The sequence below is a fragment of the Streptopelia decaocto genome (genome assembly GCF_964273445.1).
Source record: "Streptopelia decaocto genome assembly, chromosome: 4".
Lineage (NCBI taxonomy): Eukaryota > Metazoa > Chordata > Aves > Columbiformes > Columbidae > Streptopelia > Streptopelia decaocto.
In genome coordinates, this window is record NC_138658.1 from 24,039,523 (window position 1) to 24,056,801 (window position 17,279).

A 17,279-nucleotide genomic window follows, 5' to 3' on the forward strand; every position below is an offset into this window, starting at 1 on the left:
CTGCGCCGTCACGTTGCCCTTATTGCAGTATGTCAGCGCTGGGGGTGATGTGAGTGTGGTAGAAGCTGTTGTAGATTTCGGGTCTCCTAATGGCGCTTCCCGGTCGTTCAGCCGCCCCTCACTGGGCCCAACTGCGGCCCTGACAGCCCCCGCGGCAACTCCTCCGAGCCCCGGCCTCAGGGCGGGGGTTGGTGTCTTCTCCCGGCTGCGGCGATGGCCGAGCCCGGCCTGGCCGTGCGGAGGAGGAGCCGCCGGGGCTCTGTCGGCAAGCGGAGCCGGGCCCTGGTGCAGACCCGCGCCGTCTGCTCGCCGGTGGCTCGTAAAAGGCTAAGCTCCGGTGGCGAGGGAACAACGGTATGGGCGAGCTCCTAGTGCTGGGCCTGGAGGTGGGGGGACTATGGGGGCTTGGCCCGCACCGAGCCGCGGTGCCCTTGGTCTGGGAAGGGCCTCGCTTTGCATGGGGAGGGATGCGGTTTGGCTTATGCTAATGTTAAAAAAAAAAAAAAAAAATCATTACTAGTAAGTAATTATGCAGGCACAATGTCTATTTATAGGTTAAGTCTCACTAAGTTAAAGCACGTATTCTTTTAGAAGTCAAGCTAAGTGTTCCTCACAAACAACATCAGAAAAATCTTAAACTTTTGTGTTAAGTTGAAGATAACTTAAATAACTTATACCTTTTATGTGTGCTGTGCAAGTTATGCTGCCTTTTTTGGTGCTACTTTGTAATTTTAATACTCATTTGTTATCTTATGACAGTGCAGCAATGATAGTGAAGAAGATATGTTTGGCGACTATGACAGCTTTTGTGGGAACGATTCTTTGCTAGCTCAAGATGATGATATAGAGCACAAATACTTGCAGGATAAGAATGTGGATAGTAAAGCAGCTGGAGACATCATACTTGGGAATCTTCAGTCCAGAGTTCACCAGGACAAACAAGATAATATTTCTGCTCCAGAAAACATGGTTGTCCTTAAAGCTGACAAAGAGGATGATTTCCAAATGAATGAAAATGACCTGGTGGACAGCAATCAAGAACCAAGTGAATCTGTTTTAGATGAGTTGCCATCATCACAGCTTCTGTATTTTGAGAAAATGAAGGAACTTTCTTCAGGTTACGGAAAATCTATAGGCACAGAAGAGAGGGATAAATGCATAGGTTCTTCCTTGGACAAAATCAGGAGTCCGCTATCTTTTTGTCCTGAAGCTGAACCCAGGAATAGAACTATTGACTTCTGCTCAGACTCTAAGTGTGATTCACTTAAAACTGAGAGTCTTAAAGATCACCTGAAAAGTGCTATGACTGGGAATGCCAAAGCCCAGACTCTGCAGGTCTCTAAGACCAAGCAGCTTAAAGAAGCTGTGTTATCTGAAGAGATTTGTGTTGCTAAGAAAACTATTGAATCTTCTTCTGTTGATATAGGCCCTTTTTATGGATTACCTAGTAAAGTTAAAGATCTACTCAAACAGTTTCGAGGGATTGAAACACTTTATGGTAATATAACTGATTGTTTGTTAAAAAAGTAAAGCATTACACTGAAAAAATGTTTAAGGTAATATTTATGTAAACCATATTGGAAAGTAGTCAGCTTATTTTATTAAGTGGTTATTTTGCTTTTTTTGATTGGGGGTGGTTGATATGGATTATAAAGTATTTCAGAAGGCTTGATCACTGAAAGTCTTTAGCAATTTATTGAAGAAAAAACAATCTCAAACGCTAGGCCTAAAATATTTTGTATGCAGAGGCACTGATATTGATGAACATGTCCCTAGAGGTTGCTAATAATACTTTTTTATTAATTTTCCAGAATGGCAGCATAATTGCTTAATGTTAGAATCTCTACAGCAAAGAAAGAATTTAATATACTCATTGCCAACCAGTGGTGGAAAAACACTTGTAGCTGAAATAATAATTCTCCAAGAATTACTCTGCAGGCAGAAGAATGTTCTTATGATCCTGCCATATGTTGCCATTGTCCAAGAAAAGGTCTGGATACAATGTTTCTGATACTGCTTATCTTTTCTGTTATGCTTGTTACTCTGCTGTTACTTGGCTGGTTTTAACGCTAGTGTTAGGAAACTCCATGGTTTTCATAAATAGATGGTGTGAAGTGAGTGACTTCTCAATGCTCTCTGAGAGTTGGTAATTCTGTAATAAAGCAGACTGAAATTGCAAGGTAAAAATGCTGAGTCATAAAGTAAAATGTGCTAAATTTTGAAATAATACCTTTTTGCAATGTCATATTTAGTTCTACAGTCTTAGATCTGTACCGTCCAACTTGTCAAAGAAATAATCTAGAAATAAAAACTATTTTTAATATAAAGGAAAAGTGAGTTTTAGAGAACAGATGTAACCTAAGCTTGAAAATTTTTTTACATGCTTCAGGTTTTCAGTTGGAAAAGGTAGTTATAGCTGTATGTTTTCACTAATTCACACAGTTGATGGTGGGGTGGGTTGTTTATGTGCATGTTGAGTTCTTGAAACAGCTCTTTAATACAAAATGAGCTTGAGTTTGTTCTCTAATTTATCTTTGTTATTTTCAGGTTAGGGCTTTATCGAGTTTTGGGATAGAACTGGGTTTCCTGGTTGAAGAGTATGCAGGAAGTAAAGGAAGATTTCCACCAATCAAGAGGAGAATTAAAAAGTCTCTTTATATTGCTACTATAGAAAAAGGACATGCTCTAGTGAATTCCTTGATTGAGACAGAAAGAATTGATGACCTTGGTCTGGTTGTAGTAGACGAGGTATAGTACAAGATTTATTTAGACTTATAAGCCATGATTTTTTTAATATTTATAATATGCAATTTTTAGCAAATAAGCTTTTTGATTACTTGGTTTTGCTTTGAGTGTTTATCATGAAATTATTACTACTTAGTTACTGCATTGGTATGTAATTCTGTAATATTGAATGTTGGTTTTCTTTAACTGAAGCGTTTGTTGCTATATCAGGGCAATCAATTCTTTACTGAGAGAAGTATTGTGTTAGTGGTTGATGTTGAATTGCTTATTGACTGCTTGTTAATTAGATATCTCTGATTAGGAAAAACATAAAATACATTTAATATGATTAAAATTATTTATGAATTCCAGAACTGAACTCCTAAATGTGGAACCATGAGACTTTGTGTCTGGTATTAATAATGATTAAATGATACCTTTAAAAACAAAATATTAAGTAACAATGGACTGATAATTGCCCTTTACTCTTTTTGGTGGTGTGGCTGAGTTGTGTTACTAAGGGTTGATTGTGAAATTCAGTCTCCTGTGTAACATCAAACAGGGATGTTTAATTCCTGGTATGCTTCAGGATGACAGAAGGTGGCTTAAGAATTACCTTCTTCTTTATCTGATAGTAGCTGGCTGCCAGAAAATTTTTTATATTGCTTTCCACTGTAGGTGTTGCTTAAAATACAGTTTAAAATTGGTTTAGGCTGGTGAATACAAAGATCTTCACACTAATTATTTACTCTGAGGAGTTAAGTTTGTATAAGTTATAGTCTAGTCAAATGAAAGGTAAATCTTATCTGCATTTGGTCTGTTTGGTTTGGGTCTCTTTTTTGTGATTTTTAAATGTTGTTACAGTGACGCTATACTCCTAAAGGAGTATAGCAGTCAAAATTTAATAGAGGGATATAATGAGGAAGTCCAATAAAGACATTCTCGTAATAATTGCATAAGACTACATAATTTCTTTGGCTTTGTTTGTTTGGTTTTTTGTGGAGATACTTTTTAACTCAGTAATGTTCTTGTATTTTCTTTTTCCTCCTCTGTGCACAGTTGCATATGCTTGGTGAGGGAAGTCGTGGAGCAACGCTGGAAATTACTCTTGCAAAAATTCTTTACACCAGTAGTAAGTCATGGCTGCAGTTAATGTTGCTAAAATACTGTAGTGATGGCATCTCTAGAGGGAAATCAGGCTTTTGCTTTCTGGATTTGTGGTGTTTCGGCTGCTTTTGAAAACCATGGCATGATTCCATGCAGTAACAGTGTTTACTCATTTAAGTATTAGAGTCAGTTTACCCTGTAATGATGGGCTGGGTGTTTTGAAGCATTTTTCTTTTCTGAGAAATTCTGGGTATTGTTAAATGTTTTCTTTCTTCACATGAGCCCCTTAGCCATTCCAACTAAAAGCTTCTATAGAGAAGGATTCCTTTTTTATGTCTACATCTTGGGTAATATTTCTTAGCTATGTCTCTCTTCAGACCTGCCACTTTGCCATGTAAAAAGACTGACGATGGAGAATCACTTATGAATTAAATACTGAGCAGAAGTGATAAAAAGTGATAAAAATTGTGAACATGGCAAAAAATTATTTTCAACTTCTCTTTTACAGAGAACACACAAATAATTGGAATGAGTGCAACTTTAAATAATGTTGAAGACCTTCAGAAGTTCCTGCGAGCAGAGTACTATACTAATAATTTTAGACCGGTTAGTATACAAGATACCATAAACTAGTAAAGATATTTGGCTTCAAAATTATAGAAAATCTGTTTAGGGTCATATCACAGCTTTTGTGCTTAATTTCGTGGTGCAGTGTAATATAGCGCCTGCTACTGTTAGGCATTGTACTAATACCATAATAGCACTATGCATGATGCAAGTGCCTGTATAATGTTGTATTAAGCCATTTGTGTCAGTTTAACTAAACCAATTTCTAAGTTACAGCTACTGTGAGCAATCGTTTACCATTTGATAGAAGTAGAATCTGGACTGTTGATGCTTGAATACTGTCAGTGTTTTATCAGCGGTTCATGCGATACAACATTTGTCATGTTCTTTGTTATAATTAGACAATTTCTGAAGGCAGATAATTAAAACAATTCCCTTTAAAAAATGCTTGATGGGGTGGAGTGTGCACTTATGTGCATGCAAGTATATATAGTGTGATGCTTAGAAAAAATTAGCTGTTAATCACTAATAAGAAGACTTGGTAATTCAACTGAAGTTTCTGTTTATGGCCTGTATCTCCCTAGGTAGAATTAAAGGAATACGTAAAGATACGAGACACCATTTATGCAGTTGACAGCAAAACAGAAAAGGGCTTTACTTTTTCACGTCTCCTCAATTTCAAGGTAAAACAGAAATGCTTATAGTTTCTTTGAACTATAGTTACGAAATTTTTTTACAGTGATTTGTTTACAATGATTTTACTTAAACTTGATAGTTAATTTGTCATACCTATAAGAAAGAAAATTGTAGGGAGGAAAAAGCCCTTGAAAATACCAAATGCTTAGCTTGATTTTAACTTTTTTTTAACTTCTCTTGAGGTAGGTGTTTCTTCAGTATTTTGATGTGTGAAGAGCAATGGATTTGAGTACTCCAGATACCTAATGCTCTGTGGTCTTGGTAGATTTTCTCAACAGTTGATCACTCTTAGATGATACTTAAAAAAAGGCATATTTTTGTTTGTTGTCAGATTATTAATGCCTGAGAGGGATTCATTTCAGCCTTTAAAAAGAAAAATGTGAGTCTTAGTAGGCTGCTGGTAGCACAAGTGACATCACTATGTTGTCACTAAAAGAAATTGAAGCAGAAAGGGGAAAAAGCAAAACATTCACTTCTTACATCCATGTGTCCCCCATTTCAATCCATGTGTGTTCATGAACTTTTGCAAGTGAAGGATTGAGAGAAAAGTTTATCCTTCAACTTAAAATTTTGTCATGTTAAAGCAAATAGGAGTACGCTGGTGAAGTCTGAAAACAAATATTGAGTACTTAGTTTGAGACTTAATTTCTAAGTTTGAAAAGTAAACATTTTGTCAATGTGTGTTTATTATAGTATTCTAGTAATCTGCAGAAAGCAGATCCTGACCACATCATTGCATTGGTTACTGAGGTTATTCCTAAATATTCCTGCCTCATCTTTTGTCCCACTAAAAAGAACTGTGAAAATGTGGCTTCAATGGTGTGCAAGTACCTCCAGAAGTAAGTTACTATCATGATTTTTTTAATTATATATGGAATAATTGGTTAGAATTTAGGATTTGTCTCTACTAGTTTGCAAGTGACTCTCCCTGGTGATCAGTAATAAATACTTTCAATATGGAATAATGTAAAGTTATTAAATGCTTAAGTTATAGGAAGCTGCTCAAGACTTCTTAAATGTTCTACTGGAAGTTTTTATTTTTAAAACGAATTAGTTGGCAAAGTGGTAAATACAGAAAAAATAATAAAAAAGTCAAACCTTGTATCTCCTTGGCACTGGTTTCCACAAGATTAGTAAACAAATATTTTCTGTATAGTCTGGTGTTTGGTCACATATGTTACTACTTGAGTTTCTCCTGTTTCATACCTTGTTTGCAAACATAAGTTGTAAACTCTAAACTAGGCTTAATTAATAAAGAAAAGAGAGTAAGACATGATTTGTTTCATTTAGGTGTGGTTTAATAAACTCAATGGTCTAGCAAGGTTAAATTGTATGTAAGAAGAAACTATTTAAAAATAAATATAAAAACTCTCCCTTGCTATCAAAGTTGAAACCATTTTTGATATACCTATGGTCTTCACTATGAGCTGATATTAGCTCTCTTTCTATTCTTCGATGCACTTGATACCTACACCTGTCAGTATTTGATCCATTCTGTACCTGTGCTTACAAATACGAACGAAGTTATGTTGCAACTTTAAAAGTCTCTTGCGTATTGCTGTTTTAATGTTACTGGGACTATTTCTCCAACCTCAGAGGTCTAGATAAAGGAATGGATAACGAACAATAATAGTAAGCATGTCTCTCTTGATATTTTTCTTTTATTTTTTTTTTATTATTTTATTTTTAGTTAATGATTCATCAAAGTCTAAAATAATGCTTTTCCTCCTCCAAGAGAATTTAGAGCTCACAGGGAGAAAGAGAAACAAGATCTTATCAAGGACCTAAAAAATATTGGAAATGGAAGTGTCTGTCCTGTTCTAAAGCAAACAATCCCTTTTGGTGTTGCCTATCACCATAGTGGCCTTACAAATGATGAAAGAAAAAGTATAGAGGAAGCATATTCTGCAGGCATCCTCTGTCTGCTTGCTTGCACAGCTACTTTAGCTGCTGGAGTCAACCTGCCAGCTAGAAGGTCAGTAACTGAAACAGATTTCATTGTTTTGTTAGTTGTGCTTTGTAAAAAACTAACAAGTTGGAAACATCAGTGCCGTTTAAAGCATGTTTCTGCTTTTACTATCAAATTGAAAGTGTAAAGGATTTTGTGTTCAATTCAGGGCACAATTAAGGCTGCAAAATTTTTGTGTAGGAAGTGTGAACCAGTAGCAAGTCCTTCAGGATGCATAGCAGGGGAACACTTAACCTGAATGGATTAAGGAAATTTTAGTAAATGGAGGAAATGCTTTGGTACTTTAGTAATTTTATCCAAAAAGAGTAAGGAGTTCACGGTGGTTTCTTTAGATGTTGTCTTAAGAGCAGTGCTTGAATTGTCAAATAAATCCATTTTAAGGAGATATAGTTTGAATGTGTTTTAACACAAAAATGTATTAGTTTTTCTTATGCAAGTGCTGATGAAATGGCTGCTCTATTCTGTATGACCAAAGACTGTTTGCTAAGAATCCAGTTTCTTCTCGGTGACAACCAGTAGGACAAGGGGTAATGGGTTCAAACTGGAACACAAGCGGTTCCACTTAAATTTGAGAAGAAACTTCTTCTCAGTGAGGGTGCCAGAGCACTGGAACAGGCTGCCCAGGGGGGTTGTGGAGTCTCCTTCTCTGGAGACATTCAAAACCCACCTGGACACATTCCTGTGTAACCTCATCCTGCTCCGGCAGGGGGATTGGACTAGATGATCTTTCGTTCCAATCCCTAACATTCTGTGATTCATGTGCATGCTTGAATAATGCATCTGAAGGGAGAAAAATATTTCCTAGAGACAAGTGTGTTTTCTAGCATCACTGATGTATGGGCACTGTTGCTTATGTTTTTTTCAATTGGGTTTATTTTGTATCTCGGTGATTCTTCAGTATTAAACTCAGGTCTTTGAGTATATGTAAAGACTAGTTCCAAAGACTCCGCAAAACATAACTAACATGGCTTGTTAAATAAACGTTATACTGTTAAATTTTTTGTGGTTGATTTACACATCTGTTCAAGCAGTTATATTTGGTTTTTATCTTAAGTTAATAAGCAAGAGGCGTATTAAAAGAGCGTATTTGTAAAATGTAGTTGCTGTTTAGTAAATTTAATATAAAGCATAACTTACTAAAGACTTCTTTACAGGGTTATTCTAAGAGCTCCTTATGTTGCTAGTGACTTCCTGAAGAAGAACCAGTATAAACAAATGATTGGCAGAGCTGGTAGAGCTGGTATTGATGATGCTGGAGAAAGTATTCTCATAGTGCAAGAGAAAGACAGGCACCTGGTAATTTTTACAAAGCTGTTGGTAATTTGTTGGATTAAGCTGGTGGGATAAACATCAGGAACTGAGCTGCCTAGCTTAATTTTTGTTCACTTCTTCATGATGCAAGTATTTGATTTATGTAATAATAACCACAATCTACCTTCATGTAGTTTGTTTTCAGACATGAACTGTAAACTCTAGATGTCTACTGTTATTTTATTTATAAGCCAAATCATGAGTATCAGTATTGTTAGAAGTGTTAAACTAATGCATAAGTGTTTTCCCTGAACTAATGTTTCTTGCTCTTTTTAGGTTCAGGATTTAGTCAGCAGTCCTTTGGAGAACTGTTACAGCAATCTTCTGCTGGAGCTGACCAAGGGAATGCAGAGCCTGTTGTTATCTTTGGTTGGACTGAAGGTATCAGTTAACTCTTCTCTGTGAGTAGCCCAAGTGCTCCTTGGCAATGCAAAGAAAATCTTATCTGCGGATTCAATAGAAAAAAACAGATTTTTTACTTTTTAAACAGATTGTCTTAAAAAGTTCAGCAAAGCCTCTAATCAGGCAAGGAAGACAAAGATTTGATTAGTGTTTTTATTTAACTGAGCCAGTGTTATGGATTTACACATACATGCTGCTGTATCAGGGTCTGCCCTAGGATCCTGGTGGTTAATGTAAGGTCCAAGAGAACTTTTCCAATTCTTCTTTGTTTCTCGGGTTAAAGCTTGAGCTGGTTGCCCCTGGAGGGGGACCCCTACCCCAGATTGTGCCCCCCAGTTTTACCTGTACCACCCAGAAAACAATCCTGGAGTCCAGTCACGTAATTCTGGTCAGTGGTCTCTTGATGTGTTTATTTGTTTTCTTTATTGCTGGGCAGATCTTCTTCTGAAGTTACCTCTTTCTCTTGGAATTGTTTCCCTGGGCCTTATCATTTTCATTCCATTCATATTTGCTGGATTCTGCTAGTTCTGTGTTAGCAGCATTAGTTTTATCAAAAAGTTTACTCTCGGTCAGCTCTTGTGGCCGAGGGCTTCAGCTACTTTAGTTACTAATGCTAAATGACACTATTCAGACATAAGAATACAGTTAATCAAACTTACTCCATAACAGAAAGTAATCATGTAACTTGAGTTTCTTAATGTGTAAAAGTCAATTATATCTACCTTGTGATACGTTACAGTATTAATAATATTTCAATATCTGATATTTGATCCAAATAATACAAACAATGGAAACAAATTAATATAATGCAGTAGCTAGAGTAATAGAAAAGAAAGCATCCTGACAGACCCATCATAGACTATCATTATATTTGTTGTCATATATTTCTATAGAAACACATAAACAGGATATCAAACTGCTTTAGCATTCAGTGAACTGTTTCATATAGTTTTTGCGTTATGTGGAATGACACCTTTAAATGTGCTAATCACTTGCAAAACTGATGCAGATAGCAGTTACCCATGAGGAAATCAGCAATTTTATGTGCAGTACATTGCTGGGTGTTCAGCAGCAACTCCTGTCTAAAGATAAGAGCCTCTCGGAGATAATTAAAGATGGGCTAGAAAATCTAATAGAAAAAGGACTCCTAAAAGGAAGAACATCTGAGAAGGACCATAATTCCAAATGCACGCTAACAGTCACACCATTGGGTAAAGCTACATATAAAGGTAAGATTTTTTTTTTCTCATTATAATCTTTCCTTCAACAAAGTCTTTCATCTCAACCTTATCTCAATTTGATATGCTTTCCCATCTTCAGTCTGAAATGCAGTGAAAAGTTATAGAGAGACAGTTGTGATTATTAAACAATGTGCTGGACTCAAAATGGGAATAAATCCAGTAGTGGATAACTGGACATGATGGGATTTAAGTGTAATAGCATTGGTCACAGTGGGAGTAAAACCATAACTGTACCCAAAAATAAATTTAAAGATATGATTTGGTGACTGTAATCAGAGTAGCTCATGACCTCGTTTTATAGTTCATTTTTGTCTAGGTATTGTGAACGGGGGATTTCTTAACCTGGTGGGAAGCTAAGAGGGAAAGGAAGCATATGACATGCAGACCAGTTGTAATAAAGAAGAAAGATATTATCAGGAAGTTCTGTTTTCCCGTCATAAAATAGCAATGCATTGTGTGTTTATTATAGGATCTATAGACTTGGCGTACTGCAATCTTCTTTACAGAGAATTGAAGAAAGGCTTGGAAGGTCTGATTCTTGAAAGCAATCTTCATTTGCTGTATCTAGCAACTCCATATGATATGACTTCTAACTGTAGCCCAGATTGGATGATATACTTGAAACAGGTGAGAATTTACTAGCAAACATATTGAGGCATATAATAATTCTGCTTAATAAATTTTAACTTAATGCTTATATATAGAAAATGTAGATAGCAGGGTAAGGATTTGATGAAAATATGAGGTATACTAGTTTATTTTCAGTCATACGGTAGTGTTCTTTTCTGTATTGCATAAAAACTTAAGTTGTGTTGTATTTGGCCCTGTTTGGGGGAAACAGTTGCATGAAACACATCTCAACAGTTGCCAGTACTCCAAATCCTCTCTCTAACCTTGGTGCTAGCCTTGCCATCACCAGGTTCTGGTTAATCTTGAAAAAAATTCACTATAAAATAGCTAAATTTAACCACATCGTAATAGTTTTGCAAGAAAACCCCTATTAAATTATTCAAACCCCATCTTTACCTTCTGATACTCCCTCATTTTATCTGTAAATTTGGGAGCAGAACCCAGAGGAAAATATTGTCTTAACCCTTGTTTTGTATCTGAGGCTAATGCTTAACTCCAGTTGTAACTATCACACTGTGACCAATACCTTCCTACAGACCACTATGCTTACGTCAGCCTGAAAAGCACAGCCGCTAGTCTAGTCTCACGCACTCTGTAAAATCCATGGGTAATTTAACTAATCTCTTTTCTGTAAAGTGTTTTATATTAGCGATAGCACTGAAATCTATTTAGTTTTGCTAAAACGTGGCATTCAGAGATGGACAGTTACAGATATTGGAAACAAGTAAGCAAAGAATCTGCAACTATGTAAGTACTAATCAGAGATATTGAAAAGCATTGTTTCACTTTGAGTAATAGTCTTGTGTTTTTTATAATATTAAAAGAAGTAAATACCTGAAAATTCTTCATAAAACTATCCTGGAGTCTGCAGAGCAATTGTTAAGCTTGGAGAACAGCCTCTGATCACCATTTGGGGATGACGTTGAATCTGGGATATACTTTAATACTGATGACATTTCTTGGAAAAAATATTTGAGCACTTAAATGTGACTTAGTTCTCCATGGTTTTTAACCTGTTCATCTTTAATCTTAAACACACAAGTAGACATTTTTATTAAGTGGTGGAAGAAAAGTGATGCAGTGTGCACTTTAATGCTAGAGTAGGCTATACATTTATAAAAATAAAATCTTCATAGGTATGCACACAGTAAGTCTATCAGCAGAACACATATGTGAGTTTATTTCCAAACCACTGCAGTTTCAGACTGTAAAGAATGCAAATTTGCCATTCACAGTGGAAAAGGAAAAGCAAGTTATTGGTCTGCAGGTGGTATCGGTATTATACAAATTTCATATGAATTGATCACATTCACATTCTCTGCAGTTCTTCTGATTTGTAACACTTGTAACTTTTAATGAGTTGTTAATAAATAATCTTGACTGTAATCAATCTTATTTTAGTTCAACCAGCTAAGTGCAGCAGAGCAAAAAGTAGCAGATGTTGTGGGAGTACCTGAAAGCTTTATTATAAAAAAGGCTTCTGGTCAAGCAATCAGAAAGGTAGGCTGGAGGTTTCTCATACCTAAGATGAGTTTAGTAATTTCATTTTATTATTTACAAATGCTGGATTATCTTTGTTAGTATTCTTGGTTTATCTTCTACTTTAAGGTTCTTTTAACCTCATTGGTTGGTTTTCTTAATGTTGTTTAATGTCTTTGAGTGTAATACAGACATATTTTAGAGATGTGAGGGTGCAGAGAGGGAAAGAATTTCCTTGTGGCACTAACAGAATATCTTGAATGTGATACTGGCCCTGAATTCTAACTTGCTTTCTTGCTAGAATAAGGACAGTGCTGTGGTAAACAGACTCTACTTGACGTTTGTCCTTTATGCCCTACTGAAAGAGACCAACGTATGGAGCGTTTCAGAGAAGTTTAATATGTCCCGAGGATATGTGCAAAATCTTCTCGGTTCTGCTGCCTCATTTGCCTCTTGTGTTCTCCATTTTTGTGAGGTAGTGTGTTAAATCTATTCTGATAAATTCTTTGGGATTGTTCTTGCAAAATCTGGAGTTTTGTTCTCCTATGTTTGAACTAAACATAGATGTTGTATTTCGCCTTTCATGTGCAAAACTGTTTTACATCTTTCCAGTGCAAAATTATTTTTCCTGTTCAGAAGAGCATGTTCATACAGTGATACCTATTTCTTATATTAAAAGTAAGCTTTATGCACTGAGAATGTGAACACATACAAACTGTACAGGGCATTGATCAGTGTCAGAGCTGTTGGTGAAATAATTTAAAATTTTACCTTTCTCTTGGAAATAAGGACATGCTGTTGTGAAATGTCATCTCGGGAAGACAGTTGACTCTGTTCTTGTGGTCTTTTTCCTCTATTGAAATAATGCATTGCTTATCCTTCAAAAATGCTCTGTGCTTGGGATGCTCAGCTGTGGAGCACTGATAACTAGAAATAGTATTTTGCCTGTCTAAAAGCCAAAATATGTTTGCTGTAGCAGAGCTCTGTCAGTCATACCTCCCAAATACAGAACTTAGGAGCTGATTTTTAGTGATCTTTGTCTCTGCAGGAACTGGAAGAATTCTGGGTTTATAAAGCCTTGCTGACAGAACTTACTAAGCAGTTGACATACTGTGTTAAAACAGAACTCATCCCTCTGATGGAGGTAGCAGGGGTTCTGGAGGTTAGTAAACCTGGCTTTGTGGAATTTTCCAATGTAAACTTGTATGCTAAATGTTACTGTGCCTTTCAAGCATATCTGGAAGTCCAAGCTAGTTTTTTATTGAGAATTTGGCATAGTGAAAATACCCTAAAGTAATGCTGGAGGTTGGGGAAAAAGTGGTCTGTTCAGGAAATGAGCTCATAGCAGCCAGAAGAAAAATATTATTTGCTCCACAGCAATAGTGAAAATGCTGTATGTGCACACCAATTGACCTGTATACTCAGCTGGAAAACAGAGTCCGAGTTTCTTTTGTGGTAAGGATTCCTCAGTTCATTTGGAATAAGGAAAGGAATAAGAATTTACATATTTAGTTAGAATATCCTCACAGAAATATGTGAAGTTCTATTGGGAACATAGGCTTTTACAATCACTTGCAGTGCTGCATGTATTAAATAAGAAACTTAACCAGTCTCTGAATTGAAAACTCCTTTTAAAGTATAAAATCTATTTAGACTTCAGTGTAAGGCTATAAATAATGTATTGTAAGCCATTACTACACATATGCCATCAAGTAAATGGCTTTCTATTATCTCTTGCCTTTAAAGAGGAGGGGGCGAAAAAAGGTAATTGACCAAATGTTTGGAGGTGTAATACTTCATCAGATGGGTATTATTTCATCACTTGGGATACTAAAGCCTTGGATATGCTTATTTACTCTCCACCAGTAGTGTAGAAATGCATTTACATTTAAATGTTGTAAAGTTGTTGCAGTATTTGTTCTGCAAAATAAATGTTTGCCCAGAGACCCTCTGGTAAGCAAATACTGCTTGGTTGCCTTACATAGCAACAGGATTAAGCCAAGTTAAGAGAAGCAGGTAACGCACACCCCTTTATGCTGGTGATAATCAAACTCCACAGAATCTCTCCTGTATACGTGAACTCACAGCCATGAATTTGCACCAAAAAAAAAAAATCCTGTGATACTAAAGGAAAAAAAAAGGTATTAAGAAGCTTGAAGCAGGAAAGTCCTTTCTGGAATTTTGTGAAAGCTCTGTCTTGTGAAAATTCTATGAAAAAATTTTCAGATAAAATCAGCCGCCTTTTCCCTTGCACACCTCCAAACAATGTGAGACAGTCATTCCTGTCAGTGACTGAATGCAGAAAACAGGACAACAAGAGAAGATGGCAGTCAGTGTCACGTAGGCTAAAAAAAGACAAATGGGTTGACAAGAGCCGAGTAAGATTGTATGGGGAAGTTAAATCTTAGGGATAAAACTGTATTTGGGAGAGTAAAGATTCTTAGCAGAATGTTAGAGCCTCTTACAGTGAGTATTGGTGTTCTTAGAAAGATGAATCAAAGAGAGTTGGATTGATACACAAAGATGGAATGTTTGAGGTTGGTGCAGAGTTTGGCAATGGTAATTCTTACTGCCTGTTCTAATGATCTAACACGATTTTGGATTTACAGGCACGAGCAAAACAACTTTATAATGCAGGGTACAAAACTTTAGCACACTTGGCTAATGCGAATCCAGAAGTTCTGGTCAAGGTGATTGAGCGCTTGTCACGACGACAAGCCAAACAAATAATTTCATCTGCAAAGGTAAGTTAGAAATAAAGTTATAAAAACCTACCTCAGAACCTCAATTATGTCAAAAATGGATGTTTGAATGACATTAACAGTGAATGATTCAGTTTAGTGGTGAAGGCATGAGTGGATATTTGTGATCCAAATACTGATCTGTATTAATATATTGAAATATTTTCTTGACAGTATCATTTGTCTGAGATGGTTAAGAGTAATGAATTCAGCAATTGCTGACCTTCATGTCCCAGAATGATAGGGAAACTTCTTTAATTTAAAACCATTTTTTAAATACAGAATAGCGGAAAGCTGTGCTCTTTTTCAGGGGGGAAGCAGAGGGCAGAAATGTTTGACAGCGTGTCAGAGGAAATGTAGGAATTGAATGACTACCTTGATCTCCATGCTGAGTCATCATAACTGAAAATGCTCAATTCTGCTAATACCTCAGGACTAACCTTATAGGAATTCTAGTAGTATTTGTGATAAAAGAATGGGATTTTAGGACTGTAGAAACGGAAACCAACAAAGAGATAGGGAGGGTTAACCTCGCCTATTTAGGTTGCTTTTGTTATGCTCTGTTATTCTTTCCTTTCTAATTGTTTTCCATTTTTAATATGCATCATGAGAAAGGCCTTCATTTACTATCTGTCTCTAAGGCACATATAAATAATCCCAGGGAAAGGATCTGTAACAAACATTGAGTTGTGCCTAAACAAAAAATACAGGATACTACTTATCAAGTGGGTAGTATTTTTTTTCTCCTTCATCTCCACTAATCACCTGCTGTTACAATGGTATCAGCTTCATGTTTAATTGTGCTGAAATAGAAAGCTTTTGGTAAAGGGAATACCTAAAATAAATCCGTGGGTGGTTGTTGGTGTAAAAATGATGCAATCAGTATCAAAGTCTTGGTTTGTATATTCACATGGACTAAAAGTACTGACTTTGGGGTTTATGCGCTTATAAAAAGGTCATGGATGTTGGAAGTTGCAGGGTTCTTGCTGCTTTTGTTTTTTTTTTGCTGCTGCTGCGTGAGCCAAAAGGAAGGGGGATATACACAGACTCCTCACCTTTTGTCAGTGCCAAATCCAGCAATCTAGCTTAGTATGTGATGCTCAGGTGTTAAACTGATGGAGTTTTCTCTGACTGGGAAGTGAGAAGAGTGCTTGCTTGTGTTGTGGTGCACATGCTGCTGGGGAACTGTTACACACAAAGTACCAGCAACAAGCAGTCTAGGGCAGCAGATTGAACATTTGCTGATATTGGAGGTCTCAGTGTAAAATGCTGTAATAAGAAATGTTGTATAAAGAAAGAAAATCGGCAGCTTGGCAGGCACAACTTAAAAATGTTTATTCCGTCCTGGAAAATAAATATTTAAGGCTAAAAATGTTTTTTGTTGATAGTTGTAGACAAAACTGTTTATGTTCCTTTGAATTTTATGTATCATGTAATGGCAGAACTGAGAAACCAGCTGTGTACTGTATGAATTTTTGTAGCTTTTGTGTGTTAGTGCTTTTTCATCTGGTTATATGCTAAACAGTAAAAAATGTTGGTGGTCCTTGTGGAAATGTTAGTCCCTTGAGGCAAATGTACTGCAGTCCTGTGAGCAGCAGCATCAGTTTTATACAGACCAGATGCAAGCTTGGAAAGAAATATTGGTGTTTTAAGCTAACAGTTATAGGTAGTACTTGTATTTGTTTCCTAATATGTTTTGTGGGGTTTTTTTCCATGATAGATGCTGCTGAGTGAAAAAGCTGAGGCTTTACAAGAAGAAGTTGAAGAACTCCTAAAGGTGCCTACAGATATCCCAGGGACCTACTGACCAACTGTCTTGAAAAAAAATAATGAATCCAAAAATTGGAATATTTTTAAATTTTTAGCTTGCCTGTGTAAATATGCTCTAATTATAATAAATATTTAATGTCTTTTGTATCACTCAATTTTGTATGACTTCTGGGTTCTGGATGTTTCTTGGAAAGCTGGCTTCATATCTGTGTAGAGCTTAGATTTATAGCTGATTTACGTAATGCCTTTACATTGGATATTCCTTTTAGGACACATGTGCTGAGTGAGCTATTCCAAAATTTCTACTTGCAGGAATCCTTTTACTCTAGGGGTAGCTAATGGAAGGAGAGAAATAGAGTTGGAATTTATAACAAAGAAGTTGTCCCAGAGTTCTGTAAGAAATTGTAAATAATGCCTAGTTTAAGCCTTGTTAGAAGGCTTATCAAATTGTAAGCCTTGTTAGAAGACTTATCAAATTTTTATTCAGTCTCTGGCAATTCCTGGAGAGAGGATATTTCAGGATATTTCTGTAGCAGGCTTCCAAATAGAAAGTTTCATTTTTAAATGTTTTTTAAATTTAAGGATATGTGAAGACAAATAAATATGAAGCCTTGATGAACTGATTTTTGAGAAGCCATATCA

At 36.3% G+C, this 17,279-nt stretch overlaps 1 protein-coding gene across 5 annotated transcripts; it reads left to right on the forward strand.

The window, feature by feature from the left end:
- Positions 1 to 23: 23 nt before the first annotated feature.
- On the forward strand, positions 24 to 16,792 carry HELQ (helicase, POLQ like). Of its 5 annotated transcripts, none has more exons than XM_082051592.1 (18): positions 26 to 354; positions 760 to 1,498; positions 1,812 to 1,990; positions 2,548 to 2,748; positions 3,784 to 3,856; positions 4,340 to 4,437; positions 4,983 to 5,081; positions 5,788 to 5,933; positions 6,830 to 7,069; positions 8,218 to 8,359; positions 8,651 to 8,755; positions 9,786 to 10,005; positions 10,487 to 10,644; positions 12,049 to 12,147; positions 12,428 to 12,601; positions 13,175 to 13,288; positions 14,736 to 14,870; positions 16,588 to 16,792. In XM_082051592.1, the coding sequence occupies exons 1-18, from the start codon at positions 214 to 216 to the stop codon at positions 16,672 to 16,674; spliced, it is 3,150 nt and encodes a 1,049-aa protein (XP_081907718.1). In that variant the 5' UTR covers positions 26 to 213; the 3' UTR covers positions 16,675 to 16,792. The 5 variants fall into 5 exon arrangements, 4 of the variants coding, with proteins under 4 accessions (XP_081907721.1, XP_081907719.1, XP_081907718.1 ...); XM_082051594.1 differs by having other exon boundaries at positions 217 to 354; positions 765 to 1,498; XR_014183951.1 differs by lacking the exon at positions 16,588 to 16,792 and having other exon boundaries at positions 24 to 354; positions 12,492 to 12,601.
- Positions 16,793 to 17,279: the final 487 nt, after the last annotated feature.